Source organism: Manacus candei, unplaced genomic scaffold (assembly GCF_025592945.1).
Source record: "Manacus candei isolate 608988 ecotype Guabito, Panama unplaced genomic scaffold, ASM2559294v1 h1tg000014l, whole genome shotgun sequence".
Classification (NCBI taxonomy): domain Eukaryota; kingdom Metazoa; phylum Chordata; class Aves; order Passeriformes; family Pipridae; genus Manacus; species Manacus candei.
Genome location: NW_026138062.1, coordinates 64,998,969 through 65,026,113, shown reverse-complemented (window position 1 = coordinate 65,026,113; position 27,145 = coordinate 64,998,969). Strand labels below are relative to the sequence as shown.

At 44.4% G+C, this 27,145-nt stretch overlaps 1 protein-coding gene across 3 annotated transcripts; it reads right to left on the bottom strand.

Annotated features, from left to right (window-relative positions):
* Positions 1-436: 436 nt before the first annotated feature.
* On the bottom strand, positions 437-27,145 carry POLD3 (DNA polymerase delta 3, accessory subunit). 3 transcript variants are annotated; one of them, XM_051780006.1, is made up of 13 exons: positions 27,014-27,145; positions 26,351-26,406; positions 24,944-25,046; positions 21,927-21,966; positions 20,378-20,510; positions 17,465-17,720; positions 16,168-16,240; positions 13,555-13,717; positions 12,203-12,315; positions 11,862-11,966; positions 7,553-7,647; positions 6,760-6,841; positions 437-3,215 (listed from the first exon to the last, which is right to left on the bottom strand). In XM_051780006.1, exons 1-13 carry the CDS (start codon positions 27,071-27,073, stop codon positions 3,010-3,012), a joined length of 1,485 nt encoding a protein of 494 aa, XP_051635966.1. In that variant the 5' UTR covers positions 27,074-27,145; the 3' UTR covers positions 437-3,009. The 3 variants fall into 3 exon arrangements, with proteins under 3 accessions (XP_051635966.1, XP_051635967.1, XP_051635968.1); XM_051780007.1 differs by lacking the exon at positions 11,862-11,966 and having other exon boundaries at positions 438-3,215; positions 7,553-7,650; XM_051780008.1 differs by lacking the exon at positions 11,862-11,966 and having other exon boundaries at positions 439-3,215.

Here is a 27,145-nt window from a genome sequence, read left to right as displayed (position 1 = left end):
TTTTGCTTCCTTATAAGGCCCTGCTGTTCCCTGCTCCGGTATCTTAGCTGGCATTGCCTCTTGGGAGGGCAAACAATTCCCAGCAGGCTGTCGGGACACCCTCCTGCCCAGCTCAGTTATCCTGGATTAGCAGCACTTCCCCGCATCCCTCCTGTTTTCCTTTTATCTCCCCCCGAGCGGGAAGAGCTGGAGGGTGTTTTCCGAGCAGGCTGCCTGCGGGAAGGAGGGTTGTAAATCAGCTCTGCTATCTCCTGAATATGAGATGGGGATTTTTCATCCCTTGGAGCAGCGTTTCCAGCCCCTTCCCACGGGCTGCTGGTTCTCAGGTACCTTGTCCGACTGGAGCCTGGTGCATCAACAGTTTTAGCCCAGAGGAAGGTACAGCTTCTTAGCCCACCTGGAAAACAAGGATGAAATTTCCTCTGCCTGAAAAAAAGAGGCTTTCAGGGAGCGAAGAAACACTATAAAACACGTTTTATTTAATACATGAACAAATACCTTCTCCCACTGCCTCTTCTGAGGCTCTTCCAAGGGTGTAAATGTGGTGGGAAGGGAGATCCAGGGGGAAGAGGAGAGGAGATGCCCCTTGGACATGGATCTCCAGCTATAAATCACACATACACAAATATAAAGACCTCTGCATCTCCAGGAGGTTTTGGACCCTGAGCCCCTCCAATACCACATCCCGAGGTAGGAGATGTGCTCCCTGCTCCAAGAGCCAGAGCCTGACTCCTGGACATTTCACCCCCTGCCAGCCCCCAGGTGACAAATAGATGACATCCACCCACAAAGGAGCCTTCTCCCTCTAACCAGTTCCAACTTCTTGCTCCCAGGCAGTGTCTGGGGACACTTTCAGCCTCGGCTGAGGGGGCATCCAGGGACCTGAGGCCCCCCTGGGGCTGGCAGACCATGGAGTGTGGGAGTGGGGAGTATTAGATCATAATTTTTAGAAGTCTGAAGTTTGCCCAGGTCCTGCTCCTTCAGACATTAAGTCATTTTCCTGAGGAAGTGGCGTGTGACGTTGATCTGGTTATAGAGGGAATATAGGGGTGGAGCAGGGAGCTCCAGGGAGACCACGGCAGAGATGAGGACCAAGAGCACTGGGACACCATGTCCTGTCAACATCTGCCACGGGAATAGGACTCTAGGGGTCCAAATTCAATACAAATCCTGCTATTTTGAGGTTTCAGATGCCCTACAATGCTCAGTTCAAAGCTTCCAGTTTTGATGGAAGAACTCTTTATACACTTCACCAGGGAAACATCTTTGATTTCCATGCAGTCAAATACCATGCTGACCCTTGGAATCCAGGATGTGACAAATCATTTAATGAATACAGACAATAGAAAAAAATACCTGTGTTTAATGGGATTTTTGACTTATTGTTACCTTTGAAAATACACCCTCTACTCTATCAAGATAAACAAAAACACTACAGCAGGGTGGGTTTTTCTTCTAATAGTTAACTTTTTGTTTTTTCTTTCCCTGGGACACCGCAGGGGCACAAACCCAGCGATGCCACTGGTTTGCAGGGGATCCTCTCAAGCCTCTTGGGGGTACAAACTGCCTTGGGCGACATCACTTCAATCCAGCCAACTGGTCACAACTGGTGTGTGCTGGGATTTCCCCAGTCCCCAACCCAATCTCCAGGTCAGAATGACTGTAAACACACTCAGCTGGCCCTTTTACTGGCCACAGGTCAGGACATTTTTAGCTGGGTGGCATTTGTTTCATCGTCACAGTCTCTAGATTATATCTCTCTGCCAACCACAAACCCTTTACAAACCAGCGTGTACATCCATATCCATACATATGTCAGGCTCACACCACTCAAACAAACACTGGTTGGACATTGGTTTGGGAGCACTCACTGGCCCAAGCTTCAGAAATGCTCAGCATCAATCCCTTGGGAAAATCTGGTTTTTTACATCTGTCTATCAACTGAAGCACCAGAAAAGCAGGAGGCACCCAAAACAACAGCTCCTTTCTGATTTACAGGTCCATGGTGAGTGATTTACTCCTCTCCATTAACCAGGTTCCTCAGGACCATGTGCTGTGACACACTGCCTTCAGCAGGCAGATGATGAGGTGTCCCAGAAAACTTTTCTCTTGTCTGGGTTATGCCTGTTAAAACCACTTCAGGTAACCCAAAACCTACCAACCCCAAAATGCAGCAGGTGCCTGCCTGGTGTTACCAGCAGTGCCCTCTAATCACTCTCCCCTCTCACTCATCAGCCTTCAAGGTAAAAGATCCAGTTGCTTTCCCAACAACAGCAAAGCCTTCCTCCAATTCCTCTGCAGCCAATTGGGTGGGAAGTCTCAAAGCTGTTTTTGTCAAGCCAGAGCACCAACAGTGTCCTGGTCTATAATTAGGCATCTGAGCAGCTTACAGGGGATACATTCAAGGAAGAAAAGAGTAAGAGGGTTTTATACGCACTTTTTTTGTCCAAAAAAAAGGTTATGAAAGGCAGGGCAAAAACTATTTACCAGTCTTAGGGGAGAAATTAAATTCATTTCATTCAGTTAAAGCTGAAGCAGATGTTCAATATTTGTGCCTGTGTCTGAAGACCTGCTACGTTATGGCTTTTACCCAACGTGAACGTTCAGAACAATCTGGAGAGCTGAGGGCGTAAAAAGAGAGGAGAAAAATGCCACATCTCATCTCCTAACTTAGCAACAAACAGGTGAAAGGCCAGATAAAAAAATATAATTTCATGTGAACAGATTAACAGTCTTCCAAGAGTTCCCTCTAGATGTTGCTTCTGGCTGGCAGTTCCCACACTGCTTAGTGAAGATGATTGAAGTTATTGCAGTAACAAATAAAAAAACTTTTCTCTAATACAAAATCTAGTCCAGAGGGCTTCCTTACACAGTAAGCAGGATCCCTTATGTAACCCAGGGTTGCACATTGTCCTCCTCCCCCAGCAGCAGCAGCTGCTTGCAGAGAGACGCACAAAACCAGGGAGCTACACTCCCAAGCTGCCAAGAGGACCAGGAGAAAGATCCAGTTCATTTCTTGTGGAAAAAGCCCATGATGGAGACCTGTTTGTTGGCTCTGTTGGCAGGAGCTGCTCCTTTCTTCAGGGTCTTCCTTTCTTCCTTCGGTTCTTTCTTCATGGGCAGCACAGGCTGTTTGTGTGCAGCTGGCGGCTTGGGCTTGGGGAACTCCTCCTCACTGTCTGTGCAGGATTCACTCTCATATACCTTCTCAGTCACTGGTGGGAGGAAGAGAAGAGCAGATGATGATGATGATGATGGTTAAGGCTGTGTACCAAGGAGTAGAGACCTCCCCACCACAGCCTTCCCATGGCATTTCTGGAAAGGAACATTTTGGGTTCAAGGAGCATGTGTCAGACACAGGAATTAAGTCCATTGCTCAAGGTTAAGCAGTAGGAAATGGCCTCAGGTTGTGCCAGAGGAGGTTTAGATTGGATATTAGGGACATGGAAAAGGTTTTCCAGCCCTGGCACAGGCTGCTCAGGACAGTGGTGGAGTCCCCATCCCTGGAGGGACTTAACAGTCATGTGAATGTGGCACTTGGGGACATGGATTAGCGGTGGCCTTGGCTGTGCTGGGGAAACGGACTCAGTGATCTTAGAGGGCTTTTCCAACCCTCAGTGATCCTGTGATTTGAATTCATCTTGCAGAGGCTGACAAACAGCCATCAGAAAGTGATGAATCTGAACGAATCAGTTTAGCAGTAGATGATGGAACATCTATTTTATGGTTAAAAACCACCATTCTGACTTGGTCTGATTTTCCACAGGGGCCAACACAACGAGATGAAATCCAGACAAGACAACCTAGAGACAGCCCCAGCTTCCCCTCACCAGCACATCAGACAGTCAGGGAAGACCAAGCAGTTTTCACTCAACTCACGAGAGACGGAGCAAAAAACCTTTGGGGCAGCTTCTTTCCACAGAGGTGGCCAAACGTGGCAGATATAAAAAAATCCTTTTGGAAGAAATAAAACCAAAGCTGTGGCTGAAATCAGGGATATGCCTGAAGGGGATTGCCAGCTCACTGCTGTCAGCGTTCGGTGATGGAAAGCCCAGGGATATAAAACCAGGCTCACGGAAATTAAACTGGAGGCAGCTCCCCTGATGAAAGCCACCGTCAGATACTGGTAAGTGTTGTTATATCAGCTTTCCCAGCAGTGTTCTGGGATTCTTCTACTAAAGCTATTTTTCTTTAGCAACTGTATTCTTTTAAATAAATGTCTTAACTTCCCTTCTTCTGGGAAATGGGCTTTCACTTGTACTAATGCATCAAATTTAAGAATGTTTTCTACGTAACCAGAGATCGGGAAGAGGAATGCTATGAAATCCTGCTCGGCAGCACTGAGAGAACCTCAAACAGGGACTGGAAACCAAACAACCTCCCTTCAGAGGTAACAGGCTTTTCAGGGAGCAGCTTTCACAAACCACCGGCCACTGGGTGAGCTTTAAAAACTTATTGTGTTGTCCACCACTGAGAGGAATCACTGGGAAACTCCCAAAGTGTGCATTTAATCCCCTCCAACTGCAAGATAACAGTTTAGATCAACTTTCTTTGACTGCAATCTCAGCTGAACTTAAAAGGTCTGTATTTGCAGCACACAGATATAGTAATTGATGCCCCACTCCCAGCCAGACTCCCCAAAAATCACAGTATGATTTTTGAGTAATGAGCTCTAAAATGCTGTCAAAGAAGTATCTCTTCAATGTCTATATTCCAATACTCAAGCCCATACGTGTCCTTTCAAGCTCCAGAAAGTGCAAGGTAGAAGTGCTCTAGTTTAAACCTTGGTAATTCCCCTTTATAATAGACTAAGAGCAGAAACTCAATCCATGAAATCCCTGTTGATACATGGGAACGTGTCTTGTGCTTAACTCCACACATACTTTAATTGCACAATTTCCCTCAGGGCTAATCCCTAAATTAGTTTTGCTTTTTGACACCAATTTCTTGCTATTGCAGCTATTGTGAAAACCATCACTCAAAATTGTGGGGAAATATAAAGCACAGCTTCATTCTAATGTTAGGATTTAAAGTCTCTTAAAACCTAGTTCTGGTTTAAAATAATAAAAAAAAAGCCCCTATATTTCAAAGAATAACAACAATCTACATTACTCCGGGAAATGTGCGAGTTATTTAGCCTTTGAATTATTGGGCTCGTGAGTGGAAAGGGTGGGGAGGGAAGGGAGGGGAGAAACTGGGCAATAACCAGAGAGCAAGTTCTGCACTACAGGCTTGGAGGGTTTTTAGTAGGGAAAGCAGCATCTCCTCCCTAGTTCCTCAGTATCCCGGCATCCCTGTCTATCCCAGAGGATCTGTCTCCCAGGGGCACAACAGGGGCTTGCATTTCCCTTTTCATCAAATGGTAGTGGATGTGAACTATAAAACCTAAACTCTAGATTTCCCAAGGGACTATGAAACCCCGTGGGGGTGAAGGGCAAAGAAAGAAAGGCAATATTTCAGGAGCGCTCCATTGGGAAAGGCTGAAGAGAGGGAGAAGAGCACTATTTGCTGGAAGCTGAACCCGGAACAGTCATTCCTCTGCTCTGGACACAGAGCTTGTTCAGCTCAGCTCCCCAGCTAATGCTATTTTGTTCCATTTTCCTTCCAAGTGTTTTAATGGTTCTATCTGGGATGGGAAACCAAAACACTCCCTCATGTCAGGAGCCAAAACTGTCAGTAACTTTGTGCAAGTCCAATTCTTGGACAGAAATCCAGACCTTGGGATTTCAGTCCCTAGTGCAGCCAGTTGCTGAGTGCTAGAGCTTTACATTTCTTTAAAGGAGACACACACCAAGTTAATAGGAAACATAAGATCCAGCTCTGCAGACAGGTGCAAACAGACACAGGCTGACTCGGGGCCAGGCAGCTCCAGAGCCGGGCCAGGAATGCCCGTGTCTGTCCATGCTCAGGCACCACAACAGACCTGGACAACAGCACCACATCATGTCCCAGAACTGGCTGAGCTCCCTTGACATCCCCTCTGATCATCAAGGCTGGAGAATGTTAAGCATCCTACACAACTGCGTTGACAACAGCATTATGAAACATACATTCCACACTCTTAAATGTATAAAACCTTTAAAAAACACAAACAGCAAGACCCAAACTAACGTTATTCTGAACTTTTGCAGCTCTACTTCAATGTCAGAACACAGAGGAAAAAAGTACAGCGACTTTCTCCAGGTCACAGGAGGAAGCAGCGTCCAGTCAGGCTGGAATTCAAAGCCTGTGGCTCCCTGGACTTCTGTAGGGACTCTCTTCCCTCTCTTTCCTCCACCTTCATCAGAAACATAAACCCTCTAAAGTATTTAACCCCCAACTTATTCCTTGTTTATCTGGGATACTGGAAGTTTCTTTAATATATAATCAAGTGCTGTTGCACAGCTCTGGATTTATCCCCAAAGGAAAAAAGAAAAACCAACAACCCCAAACTGATCTCAGCCAGAATTTATCCCAAACCCTAAACCTCTTTCTGCACCACCTTGAAAAGCTTGCAGCTTTGGAGAGCAGACTATATGAAGGTGGTGCTCATGCTGGCAAGAGGAAAGGGAAAAAAACTGAAAGAAAATCTATGATAATCAAAAAGGGGTAAGGATTCAGTTCCAGCTCCCTGACTCCCTACCCAGGCCTTCACCAGAAGGGCAGTTCCCTCAGTCTGGGAGCACAAGTTCCATGTGGAATAACAAAGTGACTTCATGAACCTGTAAAAGTCATCAACAAAGTGAGTTCCACTGAGGGGTAGGGCACAGCCAGCCTTACCCATGCAGCCTTCTTCTTCATCAATAAACATCTTGGATTTCAGCACACGCTTCCGCTTCCTCTTCCTCCCTCCAGCTGACACCTGAAGGGCATGGCAGCATTGTGAGAAACTAAGAGTTAAGGCCCCATCACGTACATAGGTCATAAAAGTGTCAGCTCCAGGTGGGAAATTGGTCTCTCTAATGAAGATGAGCATGATTTGATAACTAATTTTGCCCTTTCCCAGGATATCTTAGTCAAAATACAACCTCAATGAGACAGCAAGCTCTCCTGGTGCCAGCACAGGGAGAACATTCCTCCTCTGAGACACGAGATGTTTGGAAATGTGTTTGGTTATGTGAGAAGGGATGTCCCATCACACCTCCAAAGAATGAGGAAAGGACAAGGTGTCCAGGACAAACTGCTGAGATTTCATAGAATCCTGGAATGATTTGAGTTGGAAGGGACCTTAAGCATCATCCAGTTCCACCTCCTGCCATGGACAGGGCCACCTTCCACTATCCCAGGTTGCTCCAAGCCCCATCCAACCTGGCATTGGACACTTCCAGAGATGGAGCAGCCACAGCTTCTCTGGGCAATCTGTGTGAGGGCCTCACCACCCTCACAGGGAAGAATTTTTTCATCTATCTAACTCAAATTTCCCCTCTTTCAGTAAAGCTACACCTATTTTCTCAACTCAGAGTTTACCTTCTTGCCAATCTCCCTCATGTAGCAGCTCCCTTACGATAAAAGGTTGAATACCAAGACTGTCTGGTTTAATTTCTGTAAGTTAATCACTCTAATTTGCTCTTACCTCCATGGTTGCAGGCTCCAGTTCAGTTTTCAGAGCAGTTACAGGTGGTGGAGATGGAGCTTTCTCTTCCTCAGGTGTGGGAGGTGGTGGGATATCTGCTAAGAAGAACACCTTGATAGCACACGGGTCTAATGGCCCCCTTCGGCTCCTCTTTTGTCTCAAACAATTCCAAACTCATTCAACCTGTGTTTAGACCAAGGTTTATAATTTCTCACTCGGATTTGTTGAATTCAAATCAGGACACATCACTGGAAGCAGTCAGAGAAGGTTTACCCTGTGCTAAGGTGCAACATGCTGCAGTTCCCAAAGAAAAGAGGGTGGGATAGGATGGGAGAAGTGCATTTGGGATTTTTGCCAAGGCAAAACAATCAGTTCCACCAAATGAAGCTTTAAAAACAGGCACAGAAACTGGCTTGTTTAAGCCATACATTTCACTTGCACATTAAAAGAGTGACTGTAATTGTTCAGAAGTCAAGAGAGTCAGGGTGTGGTAAAACAGCTGTTGCTTCACTGGTGGTGCTACACATCCTAAATGATCCAAGAATTAAGAGCAACATACTACTACCCATCCTAAAAGATTGTTAAGGGACATCGAGCTTTTATTTGAAAAAAAAAAAAAAAAAAGACCCAAAATCACAAAACCCCAAAACAGTACAAAAAATGAAGCCCATTCTCTCTTTGTGCCATCTCCTTGCTCTCCTCTGGGTACAAGGACAGGGACACTGAAATCCACTCAATGCCAGGACTAACTGAACCATTCAAGGACACCTTCACAAGTTTGTATGGAGCAAAAGGCAAATGAGCAAGGCAGGGTAACCCTTCCATGAGGCTTGAAGAGCTCCAAGAGATCCAAGTGAGAAACAGTGTCACGTAAGCTCCCAATGTGTGGCAGAGCTGGGAATGTGGGGGAAGAAACTCCTCATCTGACCTATTGCTTCATCCCAACAAGGATGTGGCTGGCTGGGAGGACAGAGCCTGCTTGGCTCCTGCTCCCAGCCCTGCTGGCTGTGGCACCGCCTCCATCCCGCTGGCCTGACACGGATTCGGGATCCGTAGCTGTCCCAGAAGATTAGGTCAGTGTGAAGAGTTATGGCCCTGCCAGGCACGCGGCCAACTGACCTTCAAGGGTTAAGAAGGGCTCAAGTGAAACAGTGGTTGGCTGCCAAGGCTGAATAACAAATTACATTCTTCAAACAAGGACTCAGCCTCCCAACTACTTCAGTAAGCGAGGCACGGGAAACGCAAATGGAGTGGGATAACATGACTTGGGGTTTCACCTTACTCCAGAGGGCTGGGGCTGGCAAAGATAAAGCCAAACAACAGCTCTGCTCTGAGGTGTAAGTGCTGGGGCGGCCAAGGAGCTGCGGGGAGCTCAAAACTCTCAATATTTTATTTATCACAGTCTCACGGCAACTGCTGAGCACCAAACCTGCTTCATGCACTGCCCAGCCTGGCCATGTCCATTTGAAATGCATTTTTAAGGGAGGACAGGCTAAGAAGGGCTGAAAACCAGCCTCCAGCAGAGGCTGCTAAAGGTATTTTCAGTGTGCCCGCTCCACTATGGGGAGAAATTTCCACCTGGGGGAAATTTGGGCTTCTTTGGGTTTTTTTCCAGCCTTCTTGAAAAAAGTTCCCCCAGCTTTTGGCCAGCAGAAGGTACCTTCTCCCCACGTCAGTGTTTAGGACTATTATCAAGCTCTTTATTACTTTATTATCCTCCTCTAGCCAACACAGCCCTCTGACATGTGATAACTCCTGAGTCAACCTCTCGCTGCTGCCCACAGTTTACTCAACAGGAACAGCTGCATGAAATGGATACAAGTTGGGCAACTGGATGTACCAAAGATGTAAATCCTGGCTTTGTTTGGTTTGCTCTGACCCTGCCTGGAAAAACTGTGAGAAGCTTTAGTGCTTCTGCTGTGGCTCTAAAACCCACAGAGTTTGCAGGTTACAGTGCCACTGAAATCACCCTCCAAAGTGGCTGTAAAACACTTGTCAACACTGCGAAAGCTGCCTGTGTTCATACGGCTGAAGCTGCCAAAACCTCCTGTCCTCTGTGGGCACATTTGTGGAGTTTATTCTGGCACTGGAAGCAAAACAACCTACACTGACTAAGGAACCCTCGTACCAATATAACTTTTTAATGAAAAATCATTTAAATGGAGAGGATTGTGCCTTATGTCCTCTGTACTTGCTACAATGTGCTGACGCTGGTGTAAGAAGAGCTTATTTTGGGCTCCTTTCAGTACACCAAGAGCAGATTAATACAGACCAACGCAAAAGACTTGCCCTGACATAAAAGTGCCCATACAGTGCTTTGCATCAGCTGTATGGGCTGAGCCTCAAACCCACAATACCTTCCTAAGTCTGCCTGAAAACAGGGGCCGTGGTTTTCATAGAATCAGTCATAGAACGACAGATTGGTTTGGGTTGGAAGGGACCATAAAGCTCATCTCATCCCACCCCCTGCCATGGACAGGGACACCTTCCACTAGACCATGTTGCTCCAAGCCCCATCCAACCTGGCCTTGGACACTTCCAGGGATGGGGCAGCCACAGCTTCTCTGGGCAACATGTGCCAGGGCCTCACCACCCTCACAGGGAAGAATTTTTCCCAGTATTCCATCTAATCCTGCCCTCTGGCAGTTTGAAGCCATCCCCCTTGTCCTGTCACTCAAGGACCCTTTAAAGTCTCTCTCTATCTTTCTTGCAGGCCCCTTTCAGGTCCTGGAAGGCTGTAATTATGTATATGTATATTGTTATTTTTTAAATGATTTGTTTCATCCAACTCACATTCTTCTACTTGAATACTGAATGTAATATTACCAGTTTGGATTCATTATGAATATTCCAAAAAATTCCAATCTACCTTCTTTCATCCAGTTGGATTTAGAAGGGCAAGCAGCAGGACCAAAGGGCTGAGCTCTCCCAGTTCTCACTTTCCCTTTTGAAAGGGGCAATCTGAGGGATATCCAAATTTGTATACATCTGTTGTAATTTGCATACATTAACAATTCTAATGTACAACACAAAGAAATAAAGAGGAGGAGCAACAGCAGTGACAAAAAATACTTCTCCAGTGCCTGACCAGCCTCTGGGAGAAGAACCTTTTCCTGATATTCAACCTAACCCTCTCCTGACACAGCTCCAGCCATTCCCTCAGGTCCTGTCACTGGTCACAGAGAGAATAAACAAAAACCATGGAATAAATGAGACCCCACATACAAAAGCATTAACTGTTCAGCACATGTTATGGTCCCACAGGTATTCTACAGAAGACCAGAGAGCTCTAATATTCCAGAATCCTGCCTGTTCCCACTCACACTCTCTCACTGAGAGATTCCAGCCCAGCATGGACAGGCTGATTTCAGTGTTCCCTCTTCAGAGCTAAACAACGCAGTAGGTGAGTGATGAGGAAATGGAATGGCAAACCTTTAAAGAAATAAATACCAGTGTGTGGACATGTATGTATTTTTTTTTACAGCCAAACAAGAAGCTCCACACAGGAATTTGATGAAGTTAAGGCTGATCATGAAGAATAACTTCCTGAGAGATTTATCATCCTGTGGAATAGTCTAAGGAGAGGTGATGACAAAGTTCACTTGAAATTATGCTGGGTAGAAGAGACAAAAACAGGCCTAAAGGTGGCATGGAGACTGCAGAGATATCCAACAGAAGCCTCCTCTCTCACATGTATTGCAGATTCTCCTGATTTCCCAGTTGTTTCCAATGTGGCAGCCACACTAAATGAGGAAACGGCACCAGCTCTCCTGCTGGACTCCCCTTCCTCACCAATACAACCCATTTGTTGTTTCATTTTATTTTACTGGAGCTCTACACCAAACTGGTGGTTTCAATTATTCGCCCAAAATGATCCCCAAATTCTTTCCCTGATCAGCTCGTTGGATGCCAGTTCCATCTCGCACATACTCCAGAGCTCAATCCCCACTTATTTTCCAGTTATCTGTATTGAATGGCATTTGACGCCTCAATTATCCACATTCTTTGGAATCCAGCCCTGCTGTTCCTTACTGTAAGCCCAAATCTTGAGATGTTCTGGGCACCCAACTCCTGTCAAAGCCAACAGCTACTGAGGAGACGCCAAGTCGCATCAGATACAGCTCAACTGCTTTGCCTCCAGTTTCCCTATTATCTGGGTTTTGGGGTTTTTTTTTTGAAGTCTTGCTTCCAACACTGTCTTCCAAACCATTTCTATAAACAGACAGAATAAAGATACTAAGACTGACCCTGGGAGGAGGGGAAGGTCACTTTGTGAGTGTTTAAGGTCATTTTGTGAGTGTTTACTCACCAAACAAACTGGTTATGACCAGTCCTGTGATTTTGGAAGGTGTCATATCTTTCACAAGAGATTTGGGAACCTCTTTCTCACACGTCCATGTGACTGATAGCACACTTGGGGAGAAGACAGCCAGGTCTGAGCTAAGCTAAAACAAAGACTGAGGTATCTCAACTCTGTGGCCAAGTGCTTGCACAGCACAAAGATAAACAGAGAGCTCAACCTAAAGCCATTTCCATGGTCTTTAGTCCTCTAAACTATTCCCTCAATCATTGACCAGCAGTCTTGGATAGTCATGTTGTGGAAATCAGGCCCCTGACCTACATGACTGGTTTGTTTACAGATCTTTTTACCTTCCTCATCACTGCTGTCAGACTGAAGTTGTTTGATTCGCTTCCTCTTTCTCTTTGCGTTCTCGGGATCTCTTTCCTCCTCGTTATCTGACCTGTCCACATGCTTCGTTTTACTGCCACAAAAAAGGGAAAAAAAGGGAAGGAACACCTGTTATCTCTTATGTGTGCATAAAAGCATCATGTGTGTTTGGATAAGCACGTTCCTTATGGAAGGAACTCAAATACCTCTGTACCTCCTAAAAACATGAGGTGAACTATACACTCCCCTACGCAATCAGGAATAGGTGCACCAGCATTTCCAAGCCTCTCATCCTAACCCATATCCAGCTCTCCAAAACAAGGAAGGTTTATTTAGCCCCTCTGCAGTTCAGCCCAGTACCTCACCTCGCTTGGCCACGGCAACAGCCTATTTCTGATCTTGTCTCTTTAGCTCAGGCTCCCAATGTCCCCAAAAGCATCACTCAGAAGCTCTTTTGACAGACTGCTTGCCACTGACTGACTATGAGGTAGTGTCTCAGAATCCTGGAGCCATTTTTAAAGACTACTGGAAAAATAAAATAGCTTCTTTCTTTTTAATGTTGGCGAGACACGTCAGACCAACAAGCCTGGAGGCTACAGGCCCACGTATCCTCAAAGAGCTGGGACAGCCCCAGTGGCTTTCCCAAATCCATGCTGCCAACACCTCCAGGCCCTTGGCTTTTTGCACAAGACTATCAATAAGACAAGCAGTTAGTGCTCAGTGTGATGGTGGGCTGGGTGGTGTGCTTACCTATTTAGTAAGAAATGGATTGAGACCACCAATTAATTACTCATAGGCCACCAGAGAGCCATCAGACTTAGTGATTCCTTGTCTCTTCAGTTTGGGTTGGATTACACACAAAAGGCTGAACTTAAAATTTACCTGGAGCCTCAGCCCAAAGTAAACCAGGGGCACTGAAAGCAGCAGTGCATTAGCTATGGGAACCAACAAGCAGAACTTTGTGTGCTGGAAGCTGTGTACATATAAGCTTGGGAATATACCACCTTCCCTGCAGGACAGGTGCTCCTGCCAGTCCTCAGGTCTATCCTAAGTCTGCTCACAGTGTGAGGTTGTCTCATGGAAAGCCACCCCCTTCCACTGAAGACAACCTGGACTGTGTCTCTTCCCATATGTAATTGCCCTGAGGCACCTACAGCACTAAAGGAAAAGAAACACCAGGAAGGAGTTCTCAGAGAGATAATTTTAGCCAGGGTTAATGCAATTTAGTAGCTGGAAACAGGAGGTGAGCCAACATCGTATGACCAGACAGCTCCACGCAGACCACCAACAACCAGGTTCCCAAGTGACAGGGACCCTCAAAGGCACAACCTACCTTTTTCTGTCCTTTTGTTGAATTCTAGCAGACTCTGTTCTCTTCCCAGGTTTCTCTACTACAGGATTAGGGGATGACTCTGGTTCTGCTACAGCAACTGAAGGCTTGACTACTTCTTTCTCCTCCTTTGGCTGCTCAGGCACAGGGTTGACTTTGAGTTTATCTGTGAATAAACCATTCAAAAAGAACAAACACTGAGCATTCAGTATGAATGAAACTTAGAGAGGAGCTGGTTGGCTCTGTGCATCAAGAATACAGAAAACACTCCAGATGATGTATTTAGGGATCTAGATTGCATTGGGGATTTAGCAATCCCTAATTTAGATTAAGGATCTAGATTGGCCAAGCTGTGTCATACATGGAAAAAAAGGGCATGATTAAATTTCCACCTGATTTCCCATGGTTCTGCTGTTCCTGATGCTAAGCCACTGGTACTGCAGCAGTGAAAACTGTGGAAGAGGGTTGGGAAGCAGTGGCAGAAGCCCTTATAGTCCCCAGGTGCCAAGGCACTGCAGAAGGATTGGGAGCCCCTCTTCTAGACACCCCTTTGACACAACACTACATCTGTTTTCAGACTCAGTTTATCCCTTCTGAATTTGACTTATAGTTAAGCACAAACATGGCCAGAAACAGGAGAATTAGGACTGATGAAGAGAACAAGAGGTGTGTGCAGTCTCCTTGCATAACATTTCAACCCATGACTAGTATTTTCAGCAGCTTGTTGTTCCACCCCAATACCAACATGATCAACAATCTCAGAACGGTTTGGGTTGGAAGGGACCTTAAAGATCCTCTTGGCAGAGAGGTTGGAATCAGCCTCTTTTGCCTATGCAGCATCACATATAAGGACAATTCTGCTTCAAAAGGCTTCACTTAGTACCAGAGAAGAGATAGCAGATGGGAGCAGACAACAAAATAATATATTTATCAATATAACCACCTAAATACAGTCTGTGAGCTTCATCCAGCAGCTTTCCACACCTCCACAAGAGAGGAGCAGGTGAGATAGAAACCTGTGTTACCCCAAGCATGAAATGCCCAAGAAAAGAGAAAATATTGAGCAGTGAGATCAACTGGATCATCAGCAGGGTCAGAGGCTGCCGGGAGGGTGATGACTCCATGCCAAAGCCTTTCTGGCAGTGCTTGGAAAACACTTGCTGCTTCCTGGAGCAAGGGCAAACATCTCCTACACCAGCACTTGAATGACAGTTCTTGTCTATGATCAACAGCAGAAAGCCCAAGGACCCTATCACTGGTAATTCAGGACTTTCTGGCAATGGTGGAATCTTTGAAGCCAGGAGAGACGTACATGTAGGGAATAAATCTTCCTCCTGGAATCCCCCTCTCTCTTCTATGCACATAATCATTTCCAGTTCTGCTTGGTTTGCTCCTTCCCTGTTCCCACCTCAATCTTTCCTTGATGTGCTCCAGGACAGGACTCAGCAGAGAAGGGAAACCCTTTGGAAATTGTGGAAATGCATGCAAGAAGAATTCCCCATCCTCAGTGGGGTTACTTTTATCATGCCATTCCAACTGATTGGGTTTTCAACACATGAACTTTGGTCTAGGGCTCTTCTCAGACCTTCAGAATTTACTCTGGTTAATTGTGGTGACTGTCCTCAGGCTGAGCGTCCTCAACTCCCTCAGGCTCACCAAAACAGGGACTCAAAGATTCCCAACAGGGCTGTGCCTTGTGTGCTCAGTGTTGGAACTGTCACCTGCAAACTCTGTCAGATGCCTTTTAGAAAGTGAACTTTGTTGTTTACTCTCTTCCAAAATTCTTCTTTGAAGCCTCCTGTACTCACTGTTGTAAGGGAATCTTTGAAGGAGGTCCTACAGTCCTTTTCCAACATCTATTTAAAATCTTCAGCATATTTTCTTTAGAATTGGATAATTCAGAAGGGATCTCCAGAGGCCACCTAGTCCAAAGCTCAGCTCAAAGGGGAAGGCCACCCTTCATTTTTACTCTCCAGTTGTTAGTCCTTTAGTTTTTTGGAAAAAAATTAAAAAACTAACTATGGACTCCTCAGCACTGTGTGATGAAAAGCAAGCACTATTAACATGCCCTGCAAAACAGGTTTTGGCAAATATCTCCCCAATAGCTGATCTTCCAGCCAGGAGTACTCACTTTAAATCAGATTTCTTCTGCACTAAAAAATCCTTCCTGGGTTAGTCTGCACAAATATGTCATTTTAATTGATCTCCCTCCAGCAAGCTTTTTGTCTGTAAAACTCTACTGAAAAGTCTTAATTTTTGCCTTAAGAGTTGCATGCCAAAACATTAACCCCTCTAAGGCCAAAAGAGCAAAACAGTATGGAAGAGTATTGGGATAGAGGGAATATAAAAAAAATCCAATGAGTCTGGCAGTGTGGGGATCGGAAGGAAGAGTTCTGCTCTTTTCTATATGTCTCCCATTACAGCTCTTTAACAAAACACTTGATTCCACTGAATATTTTTTAATTGCTACCCAGATTAAATAATATATATATATATTTTAAAAAAAGAGATAAAGAGATTTCCCAGAACCCTCAGGTTTGGGTTTGTTTGTTTTCTTTTTTTTTTTACTACACCAGGCTGTTCCCTGACCACCTCTGAAAACAGAAAAGCACTTACTCATAGCAGCTTTCCCAAAGAAGTTGTTGATGATGTTGTTTTTTGTTGGTGGTTTGCTGCTAGCTGTGGAGACCTAGGAGCAAACAGAGGAGTAACCACAGGAATTGTTCACAGCCCTCAAATGCACAGAACTGCTTCTGGACAAGCAAAATAAATAGGTATGATTTGTTCACCACTGCCTTTAGTATTTAGGAGAATTTGAAGATACTTACTAGATACTACAGGCATCAAAGGGGTGAGAGTAAGTTACTAAGGACTCCTTAGCCAGGCCTTCAAATCTAACTTGGGGCACATTCCCATCTGATGGTGTTGCTGAAATAAGTGCTTGGGACTTGGGTCAGTTCCCAGGAAAGAACTGTTCTTTTTGCAAACTATCAGTGCCTCAACTCACAGCAACAGAGGAAAGAACATGGATTGACCACACCAGGAAGGTTTTATCCAGCTCCTCTGGCACATAGGCTGTTTGCAGAGGAATATCACTGCTCTCTTCCACCAGTACAGCCACCATCCAAGTAAAAAATCACACACACACACACAGACCCAGGAAGTGTGGCCTCCTAACCCCATTAATTCCCATGCAAATAAAAGGCAACCAAACACTCAAGTTCCCAAAACACGCACATTTCACCAGTTCTAAATTCACTATAAAAATCAGAAAAAGGAACCAAAATGTACTCAGCTGTTATAAAAAACCCAAACCATACACAGGGAACGTTACCATTTAAACACTCATTTTTCTGGCCAAATAGCTTTAAAAACAATTCTACTAATTAAAATTAAAACGTAATCCTATCCTGGAAAAACAGCAGTGGAGAAGATAAACAATTTAGTCTTGCACAGGTCAAGTTCTGAGACTTCCCTTGCAGCCTAAGTTTAAACACCTTGATACTTTTAAGACCTGAGCTTCTCACATTTCACTTATTGCTCAAAACAAATCCTTTTAAGCACAATGGGGAGAGCAAGATCCTCAACTGGTGTATATATTGGGATAGCTGGAGACAACGGAATAATTGTCTCCATAAGGCAGCTATGCTGGTTTATACTCACCGGAGACTCGGCTCAAGGGGGAATGTCAAAATTATTGCAAATACACTTTTGTGGAGAGATCAAGAGTGTGGCACGAGGTATTTTTGCCCAAGATGACTGCACATAGTTAAACGCTTTCAGAGGGTCACTGAGCATTCCCAGTGGGATGTGAGTTTAGCAGGAGGAGCAGCACTAGGTGGTTGAGGTTACTGAGGTGGTGTAAAAGCGGTTAATTAAAGCCATTAACTCAGGGGGGTCTGAGGTAACTTACACCTGAGGCCTCTGCTTTGGTCTCCTTATTTGTGTCCTGGGGTTTGGAAGCGGCTTTGGCTGCAAACATTCCCATGATCCCTTTGTGCTGCTGCGAGGGGTGTTTGGCAGCCGGCGGCCCGTGGCCATTGACTGCAGGAGCGCTGGGAGCACCAGTGTCATTTTCCCTCTGGGAACTGCCCTGCAGGGACGTCTGTGCTCTGGGAATGTCAGGCGGCATCCTGGGGACTGCGGCGTCACAGTGGATGGCACTGAACCTGGGTGATGGAGGGAAAATTCAATTAGCCTTTTCAACTCCTGAGTTTTCAGCTCGTTTTTTCCCTGTTTCTCCGGTCCTGCATTTTCCTGTTATGGAAATAAGAGCAGTTTAATCTGTGTATGGGACAAGAAAGAAAGGCTTGCACAGAAAGAGACCTCTGATGAAAAGATCAGCTGGACCTGTCAGCGAGAGGCAGAGCATTCCCATGCTAAACAAGTTGTTCAGCTTTCCTGGGGGGAAAAGAGCCTTCTCCATACCCAGGGTGGAGAGAGAGCAGGCTGCATTTTATTCCTAAATGGGTTAGAGTTTGTGGCATAAGTTGTATGGCTGTGTGAGGATCTGAAACATTTACAGCCTTCAGATGCTCTGACAGAGGCCACAAGGGTTGCAACTTCCCAGGTAAGTAAAACACAACTGAAACTGAATGAAGCACAGAAGATATTCCAACTTAACTATATAAAGTCATTTCCATGTAATCCCTGGTAGACAGAGGTGCAACTCAGCTTACAATACTTGATTGTTTGGGGATATGGAGATACAAGAACCAAATGATATGCCTGCAGTTACAGCACAACTCACTGACAGTCAGGAATAGCAGTTCCCAAAAATAACTGAACTCTGCTCCCCACTGTGCAAATCACAGGCGACGCTTTCCAGATTTCCCACAGAAATGCCACAAAAGAGCCCAGGCTCACGCCTCGCAACCCACTGAATTACACAGCAGATTTCTATTTGCATAAGTAACAAACCAGTTCATTTCTGTGCCTCAGCACTGGCCGCTCACGTGCACAGGCCACTTCACTCAGATCAGGGTCTGTAATGTATTAACAAAACAACACCATCTCTACGGCGTTCCCAGGCTGCAGCAGCAACCTCTTGACATTCAAACCTTTAAAGGAACGAAAAGAGACATTGAAGGAAAATATTCCTGCTCTCCTTTATACTTTTAACATGGTTAATACGACTCTCAAGTCAGCTTGTGCTCCAAATCTAAACACCATCAATCCTCCAGATTACAAATAATATTGTCACCAACCTTCTAGGTTACAAATAATATTGTCAATAATATTGACTGTGCAGCAGAGCTCAGCTAAACTTCCCATATTCCAAATCAGCTTGCCTTGATGCTGCTATGTGACTACAGCTTATGGGCTTGCCTCAGAATTCACTAGAAAATCACTGAAAATATAAGCAATTCTTGAACTATGCTCTGCCAACAAGGAGCTGCTTCCAGCTGATGATGGCAACAGGCACTAAATCCAGTTACTGATATCAATTAGTACATCTAGTTACCTCCAATATCCCCACAGCACAGGAGGTCCTATAGAAACACAGAAGGGAATAAAGATCCTTCTCCTAGAGCTGTGAGATATTTGGACTCACAGGGAGCCTCTGTTTGCTACAAACCTGACATAAAAACCCCTGGATTTTGCAGGTCCTGCAGGAATCTTTTCCCAAGTGCCAAAGACAATCCAAATAGTTGACAAGGGAGACAGAACATTGTCAGGCTGAATTTAGTTCAGCTAGGTCACAAATGAAGAAGTTGAATTTTTCTTAAGTTTGCTTAGGAAATTCTACTCCAAAGCCAGACAGGGCTTTACACCCAGGCTTTGGAAAGCTGTTTCAGAATCTAAATTATCTAAACCTTCTGGATGTACAAATCCCACAGGTAGACTCCTCCAAGGCACAAATATCACCAAACTGGGGTGTCTGAGAATAAACAGAGTGGAACAAGGCAAGTGCAGCCAAATCTATGGCATGTGGCTCCATTGACAGGGGGGTTTCCAGCACCTTCCAGGTCATTGCCTCTTGTGTCAAACAGCTTCTAGGACAATATTTTCTCAGCCACTCTCTTGTCAACACATTGCAGACAGCTATGTTTGTCCTTTCAAATTCTATACTCTTCCTATGACACAGCATTCAGGCATCCCCCTTTTAAACCAGATTGGTCACGGCACTGTACATCCCCATGACTTCAAGCTGAAGCTGTCATGGTGGGGAACAAGATATAAATGAAAAGTCACAGCTGCCAGGCACTGCTCAGGAGGGGAGACAGTGACTCCTGGAGACTGCAGTCCCTCCCAGTTCTTCTCCAGTTCAGCCACCAAGGACACTTGTGCTGCCTGGGCTGTTTTGTGTGCTCCTCCTAAGCATCAGACTCTCAGAGACTACAGAATATTCTGGGCTGGAAGGGACCCACAGGGATCAAAGCCCAACTCCTGGGGAATGAGTTCCTGTAAGATATCTTCGGAGAGGTGGATGAAAACACAGTCTCACAAAAGAGAAAGCAAACTCATGTTTGCTGAGCACATCACTCATGGTTTTCTAAGTCTGTTTCAATTTACAATGTGTGACTGAGAACTGGATTAAAATAGTCATGATTAAGTGTGACCTGGAAATGAGAAAGAAGTTTCTAGCCATCAGGGAAGAAAGGTACTGGAACAGTAACCAGCAAGTGAACCAAGTGTAACCTGGAAATAGCTCAGTTTACAAAACAGTCACATGATGTGCTGTTTGGTGACTGGTCTGGCATGATTTGGAGGATAACTTCTTCTAGCTTTCTAAAAGTCCAGATCTATCTGGTAAGCACTGACTGAAAAGCAACACCAGTTCAGAATCACAGGGTTTAAGAAGAAAAAGCAAGATGGGACTCACTTGCTGCAGTTGTGGAGGTTTGTTTTGACAATGTCATAGTCAGTGTTGTAGAGTGGGGAGCTGTCCTTGAGCAAGGCCTTCTGAATGCTGTACACATGCACACTTGCAATTGTGGACAGCTTAGACTTCATTGCTGGGGGAAAAGAAAGAAAAAAGTCCTCTATTAGTACATAGGATGGAGTAAGACTGACAGATTTTCTGAATATGAAAAGGTCTAACTGAACCTCCTCCCAACACTCACTAATCAAGAATTCAAGGCAACAGATTCCACAAGTCTGTCACGTTTTCCACTATGCACTCTTGGTTCTTGCACAACTGAATTAAGAGTGATCTCTGTGTCTACCTTCAAAACATCCATTGTTTGGGATCCAGAATATCTGTGTGAGTACCTAAAGCTAAGGAGGAATGCAGATGGTCACAGCTCTGCTGGAATTGTGCCATTAGTGCAGTGTCACAGTGTCATCCCTAGTAGAGTGCTGGAATCAAAATTTTATTTCTTTTATGCTACTCAGACTGTAACCCCCTTGAGACGAGGGCTGTTTTTCAGGAATTCTTTGTTCACTGCTTATATTGTTCTTTCCACACAGTCCTGGTCTGAGGCTGAGCTTCGAGGCACTGTAAAAATACACACAGTAATCATTTCTTGGGGCTGGTCCTGGACTGTGCAGTTCCTTCAAAAATCCCAGCCTTTTCCAAATACAAGTCATACCTTTGGCCTGCCTTCCAATAAAAAAATCCATGAGCAACCCTTTCCTCCACAGCAAAAGAGGGTGTTACAGAGCACAGATAACTCAACAAACATGACAGGTAGTTGCACTCTTTGACAATCTCCTACCCTTCAGCTTTAGCTAGAAATCCACTTCAGATTTCCAGAAGGAAAATAACTCATCTTTCAAACAAGGTGAGGTCATTAGCATGGATATTTAGGGTCACAAATGCCACAGTGTATCCTCAAATGACAAAAATGTTATCTGAAAGCAATGAAGGGCCTGAAGTTGTGTTTCAATTGCTATGGGTAAAGTTTCCTCAGCAGGACCAGACCCGGAAAGATGGTGAGACAACTGACAGGACATGGAACAGGGTTACAATGCTGGCATTTTTTCAACTTTTACTGTGAAAGTAAATACAAAAGTGAGGTAAATGTCCCATGAGAACATTCTAACAACCACAGGACTTGGGGCAAAGACTGTAATTGCATTGAACCAATAACCTGAATTAGCATTCTTGAGGGCCTGAAGACTCACAATTGTTCCGAGACACTACCTGGGTATTGTTGTCTTTAAGGACAGTCAGAGGAAAAGAATCACTGACAAAATGTTCAGCATCTAATAAAAAAAAAATTGCAAGACCAAATCATAAGCCTGAAGGTACTCAGCTGTTGGCTCAGATGCTCCAAGTTCTGAGAAAAAGCTGGTACAAAAGGTACACACCTGACCCCAAGAGCCTGGCTGGGCACTGATGTGCAGATGGCAAGTTCTGAGCTTTGCTTGTTCTGCTGTTCTTGCAAAGAAAGAAATTAAAATCCACGTAATTTTCACGGTTTTCTTACCTTCCAGTTTATCCTCCCTCACTACTGCAACCTTGTGGCACTGGAAAAAATAAACACATGGCAATCTTAAAATTTCTAAAGATCTGTTGTGTGCAAGACTAATATTTTCAGTTATAAGAAAGTCTAATGATTATTTGTGCAGCTTCATAGCTGCAAAGAACACTGCCTTTAAAAACTCATCAGCCACTAGTTTTTAAAGCTCTGTCATCCCACTTTTCAGTTTTACAGATCACCAGATCCCTAAGAAAGGCTTTGTACTCCATTCATGACACTGGGAGATGAGGTACAGATGAAACCAAACCTAAACAACTGTGCAGCAGAAGAAAAGCAAATTAAGAACAGCTAGAAACCTGCCTCACCAGCCCACATCACACCTGGATATTTAGATTGCCAGGACACTTCAATCCAGCAATCAGTAGCCCAGATATGGCACCAGAGAAGCCAAACAACATGAAAAATTAAGCATTAATTTTATTAAATTGATATGTAACCTAACCTAAATATATAACCTAAATTTAACTAAAAAGCCAGGAAGGAATGTTTCTGAAATGGACAGTCTTCAAGGTCTATACCTGCTCCAGGACATTTACCAGACTGTCGTTAATACAGAAAGGATCCAGACTGGGGAAAACCCAACCACCATTAATTGTGTTTAACAGATACCACAAACCTGCTTGAAGTCAGGGAAAAACCTGTTAAACTCAGGCTATCAACATGATACCAACCTGTGCAGCTTTAAATTAATATATCCCATTAGACAGAACTAATGCACTAAAAAATTACCACAGTCTTCTTTTAGGAATGGTGAATCTCAGAGTGCCTTGGCTTTTATTTGTAGACTGGAAAGCAACACCAACAAACCTTTTCTTTTTTGTTCTCCTAAATAATAAATTGCTTCACGTGCACAAAATATTGCCTTTAAATGTCCAAATCTGCCTGAAATGGAAGGTTATTATTTATTGTACTAGTTCTGTATGATGGAATATATTTATTTAAAGCTGCACAAGTAGTGTCACATTGACAGCCCGAGTTTAACAGGTTTTTCCCTGATTTCTTTCAGAAATAACAACTCTCTCAGCTTGCTAGAGTTGGAAGTCAGGCAGGAAGACCTGCCTGAAGTTTTAGATGACACTCCTGAAAATCTGACAAGAAGCAACGAGAAAAAATAAATCCACTAAGCAGCAATTCCTTTGCTTAATAAGACAAAGCACTTTAAATACAAAATACTGTTAATAAATTTATGTTTCTTTTTTAAATCAGTAAGAAGAAGTTGCTTTAATTAGTCAGCAAAAGAGTAAGTAAATAAACATGGGGAGTCTTGGGCCCTCACTGTGGCAAATAAAAACCAGCAAGGAAAGGGTGTGCAGTGTTTAATGGGAATTATTTGTGAAGGAATTGTATCCCTCTCTCCCTTCAGGAATCCTGCAGCTGAATCCACAGCATTCCAGCTACACCTACTGCCAGCAGGCAGTAGTGCAGGGATACCAGCAGGCACAGGGATGCACCTGGAGCTTCCACAGCCCTTTCCTACCCAAAATTGACTCAGATTGAGGAACTTTGAACTCTTGCTGTGGATTATTCCTAATCCTGACACTGCTTCACCTCTGCCTCCAACACCTTCCTGCACCTGCAGCTCACCCTTCTTAACAGGCACTGACACTGCAGCATTCGAAAATAAGAGATTTAAAAACAAGGAGGGGGAAAGTGACCTTTATATGTTTATGGATCTAGTGGAAGATTCCCTGCCCAAGGCACGGGGTTGGAATTAGACCATCTTTAAGGTCCCTCACAACCCAAACCATCCAGTGATCCTATGAACTTGTTTAACAAATACACAAGCTGCTAAGACAGAGTTAAAAATAATTATTTGTTGCTATGTCAGAAGTCACTTGTTTGTTTTAAATACATTTTGGCAAATTTAAATATAATAGTACAGGTTGACAACTCACTAGCCAGTTCTAGTGAGCCAAGAGACTTGTTATTTCCAAAAGAAATCAGGGAAAAACCTGTTAAACTCAGGCTATAAATGTCACATTATGTGTGCAGCTTTAAATAAATATATTCCATCATACAGAATTAATGCAATAAATAACTACCTTCCATTTCAGGCAGATTTGGGCATTTAAAGGCAATATTTTGTGCATGTGAACCAGTTTATTATTTAGGAGAAGAAAAAAAGGTTTGTTGAGGTTTTTTCCAATTTACAAATAGAAATCCTGAGATATCCTATTCCTAAAAGATGACTGTGGATCATACTATAATAGATACTTGTGTATTTAAAAACACTTAGTGGGATGTCAAAGGCATTTTGTGCTTGGCTCTTAAACTCTTCTATGAGCAAAGGGAAACAGGCACCCAATTTCCTCATCTTCTTTTAAAAACTTCTGGGGTACCGGTCTCAAGTTTTGGATGACATTCCAGAAAAATCTCACAAGGAGCAATATGGAAAAAAATAAATACATTAAGCAGGAATTTCTTTCTTAATAATTTTTAAACCTTCAAACACTGTTAATACATTTATGTTTCTCTTTCTTCTTTACCAGGATTAAAAAGTTGCTTTAATTAACAAGATAACTTCAGCTATTCATTGTTGTTCTGTTTGTTATTCCATTCTAAATGAGTTCCAAGCGCTCTCTGCACTTCCATCCCACAGCAAATGCCAGGAAATGGATGAGTTGATCTCAGAAGGGTCCTTCCAGAAGGTTTTATAATCTTTGCTGCCCAATAAGAGTGATGAGAGAGATGACTGGTAACAGGATTTGAGTTAATTAATTAAGAACCCTGGTGCATTATTCAGCACTGTATTCCCAAGCCATGGCCAACTGATTCTTCCTCCACATCATCTGCACACTGGGACAGACACTGTGCCTTATTTTGTACCTGTCCAGGAGACCTGTCTGGAAGTGTCTTACTGGAAAAAGAGCAAGTTCAGCTTTTGAACCAAAGATCACAAAACAAGGTGGAAGAAACACAAGAACAAAGAGCTCACAGACACTTTAGAGAAGTGAAACACTCACCACGTGTCCATTCTGAAGGAGGTTTCCTGCTACTAAGTAGGTGACATGAAGCTGAGCTCCCGAGTTCTCCTTCCGTTTCCTCTCCACATAATCATACAGCATCCTGCACAAAGAAACCACTGTTAATCACCCAGAAAGGAAAGAGCCTGTAGCCACCACTTCCATGCAGGTTACATAAAAAAAAAAAGAGTAAGGCCACCCTGACATGGAAACTTTTCACATTTATTAACAAGCACAGTTATTTTACCCAGGATTAAATTAATCTTCCTGAGTCACTTTCCTCCTTGGCCACTTCAGAGAATCTCAGTCCAACAACTATAGAAGGCATTTTAGTAGCTGGTTGCAGATGGTCTCATATCCTCTAGGCAGCTTGTCCCAAAATCTCCCCCTCCAGAAAGGCATTTCTGAAACCCCTGACTGAGGAACTGGTGACTTTTTGGTCCGTAATCACATGGCCAGGTGTGTATGTACAATCCCAGTTACATCCATGGATGGGGTGATCAGGAGCAGCAGGGAAGAGTGTGATTAGGGAGGACTGAGCTGAGCCTCAAAATATCAGCTCCCACTCACACCACTGCTCCCATGTACCTGGGCTGAGACACTCCATAGGGACACTGCCTGGGAAAAATACTGGAAGATCATTACCATTACAGAGACAGACTGCAAAGACCACACTGTCACATCCAGCACAATCCCTAGAATAATTCCTTTGTGTCACCAGGCACTTGCCAGCTTCTAGGAGAGACTTGTAAGCACAAAAAAGCCACAGGAATTCTTCATCCCCAGGTTGCCTCTGCTTCACCACGGCCACCTTCTTCCCAGCAAGGAGTTCTAATTTAGTCTATGAAAAGAATTGTTCCTAGCAGGACTCTCCAGTCGGGTCTGATGCCCACTCAGATTTACACACTACCTAAATTGCTCACACACATGCAGAGGAAAGAGACCAAACACTCTCTTCCATTCCATGAGATGCCTGAGTTGATGTTCCAGTGGTTTGGGCAGGACAGAGCACAGCAAATGCTTCTTTAGGTCTGGGCGGTAGCCAGAGAAAAGGAAAGAAAATATTTGTATTATGGGGCTTGGCACTCTCAGGGAGCCTTCAAATTTTATAATCCACTTTCCCTTGCATTGTGGGAACAGCTCTGGAATCCCTGAGAGCTCATTCTTTGCTTTATAGGCCGTTCAAGAGGTTACAGTCATTCTAGTTCTCCATCTTCCCACCCTTCCCACATTTACCTACGCCCACAAACCCTGGTAGAGAGCCAGGCTCGTGGAACAACACCACTGACTGTGCCTGAGAAGGATTTTTAATATTTCCAGAGAGATCATTTTAATATGCTCACCACATTAATTAAAACAGGAATTAAAAGCAATTAACAAGGCTTCAGGGGATGTAGCAACACCTACTGTTTAGCCTGATTGACATGGACTCCCAGAGTGTAGCTCAGCCATTTATATGTCACCTGTAACAAGAAAAAAAACCACAGCAAAACTCTTCAATATGAAAACCTCAGCCTCTCAATTGGTTAAATCCCCTGTGTCAGACAAAATGCACCAACTTTGCTGCACCAGTATCTAGGCAAAACGCCATTTTAAAAATTTTTATTTATTTATTTCAAAATAATTTTTGAAATAAATTTTGGAAGGAATGCACCCGTGCACAAGCCTATCATTTTTCTGAACTGTCCTAAAAACAGGTAAGGAAGGGGGCAAGAGGAGAAAGAAGGAAATGGGGGAGAGAAGGAAGGAAGGGAAGGAGGAAGAGGGGGAAAGGAGGAGGAAGGAAGGGAAAAGGAGAAGGAAAAAAGGGGAGAGAGAAAGGGGAAAAAAGGAAGAAAAAAGTGGGAAGGAAGAGAAGGAAGGGGAAGAGAGGGAAAGGGGGAAGAGGAGGAAGGAAGGAAGAAGAAGGAAAGGGAGAGACGGAAGAGAGGAAGAAGGAGGAGGAAGAGGGGAAGAGAAGTAAAAGGGGGGGAGAGATGGCAAAGCGGGGAGAGGAGGAAAGAAGGGGGAAAGAGAAGGAAAGGGGGACAGAGAAGGAATCCCCTGACTGTCCCCGCCGCCGGAACTCACGACGCGGTTCTGGTCGGTGACGAACTCGTCGATGTTCTCCAGGTATAGCTCGTCCGCCATGGCGGGGCCGGGCCGGGCCTTCCCGCGCACCTCAGCACCGCCCGCCCGCCGCCGCCATGGCAACGGCACCGG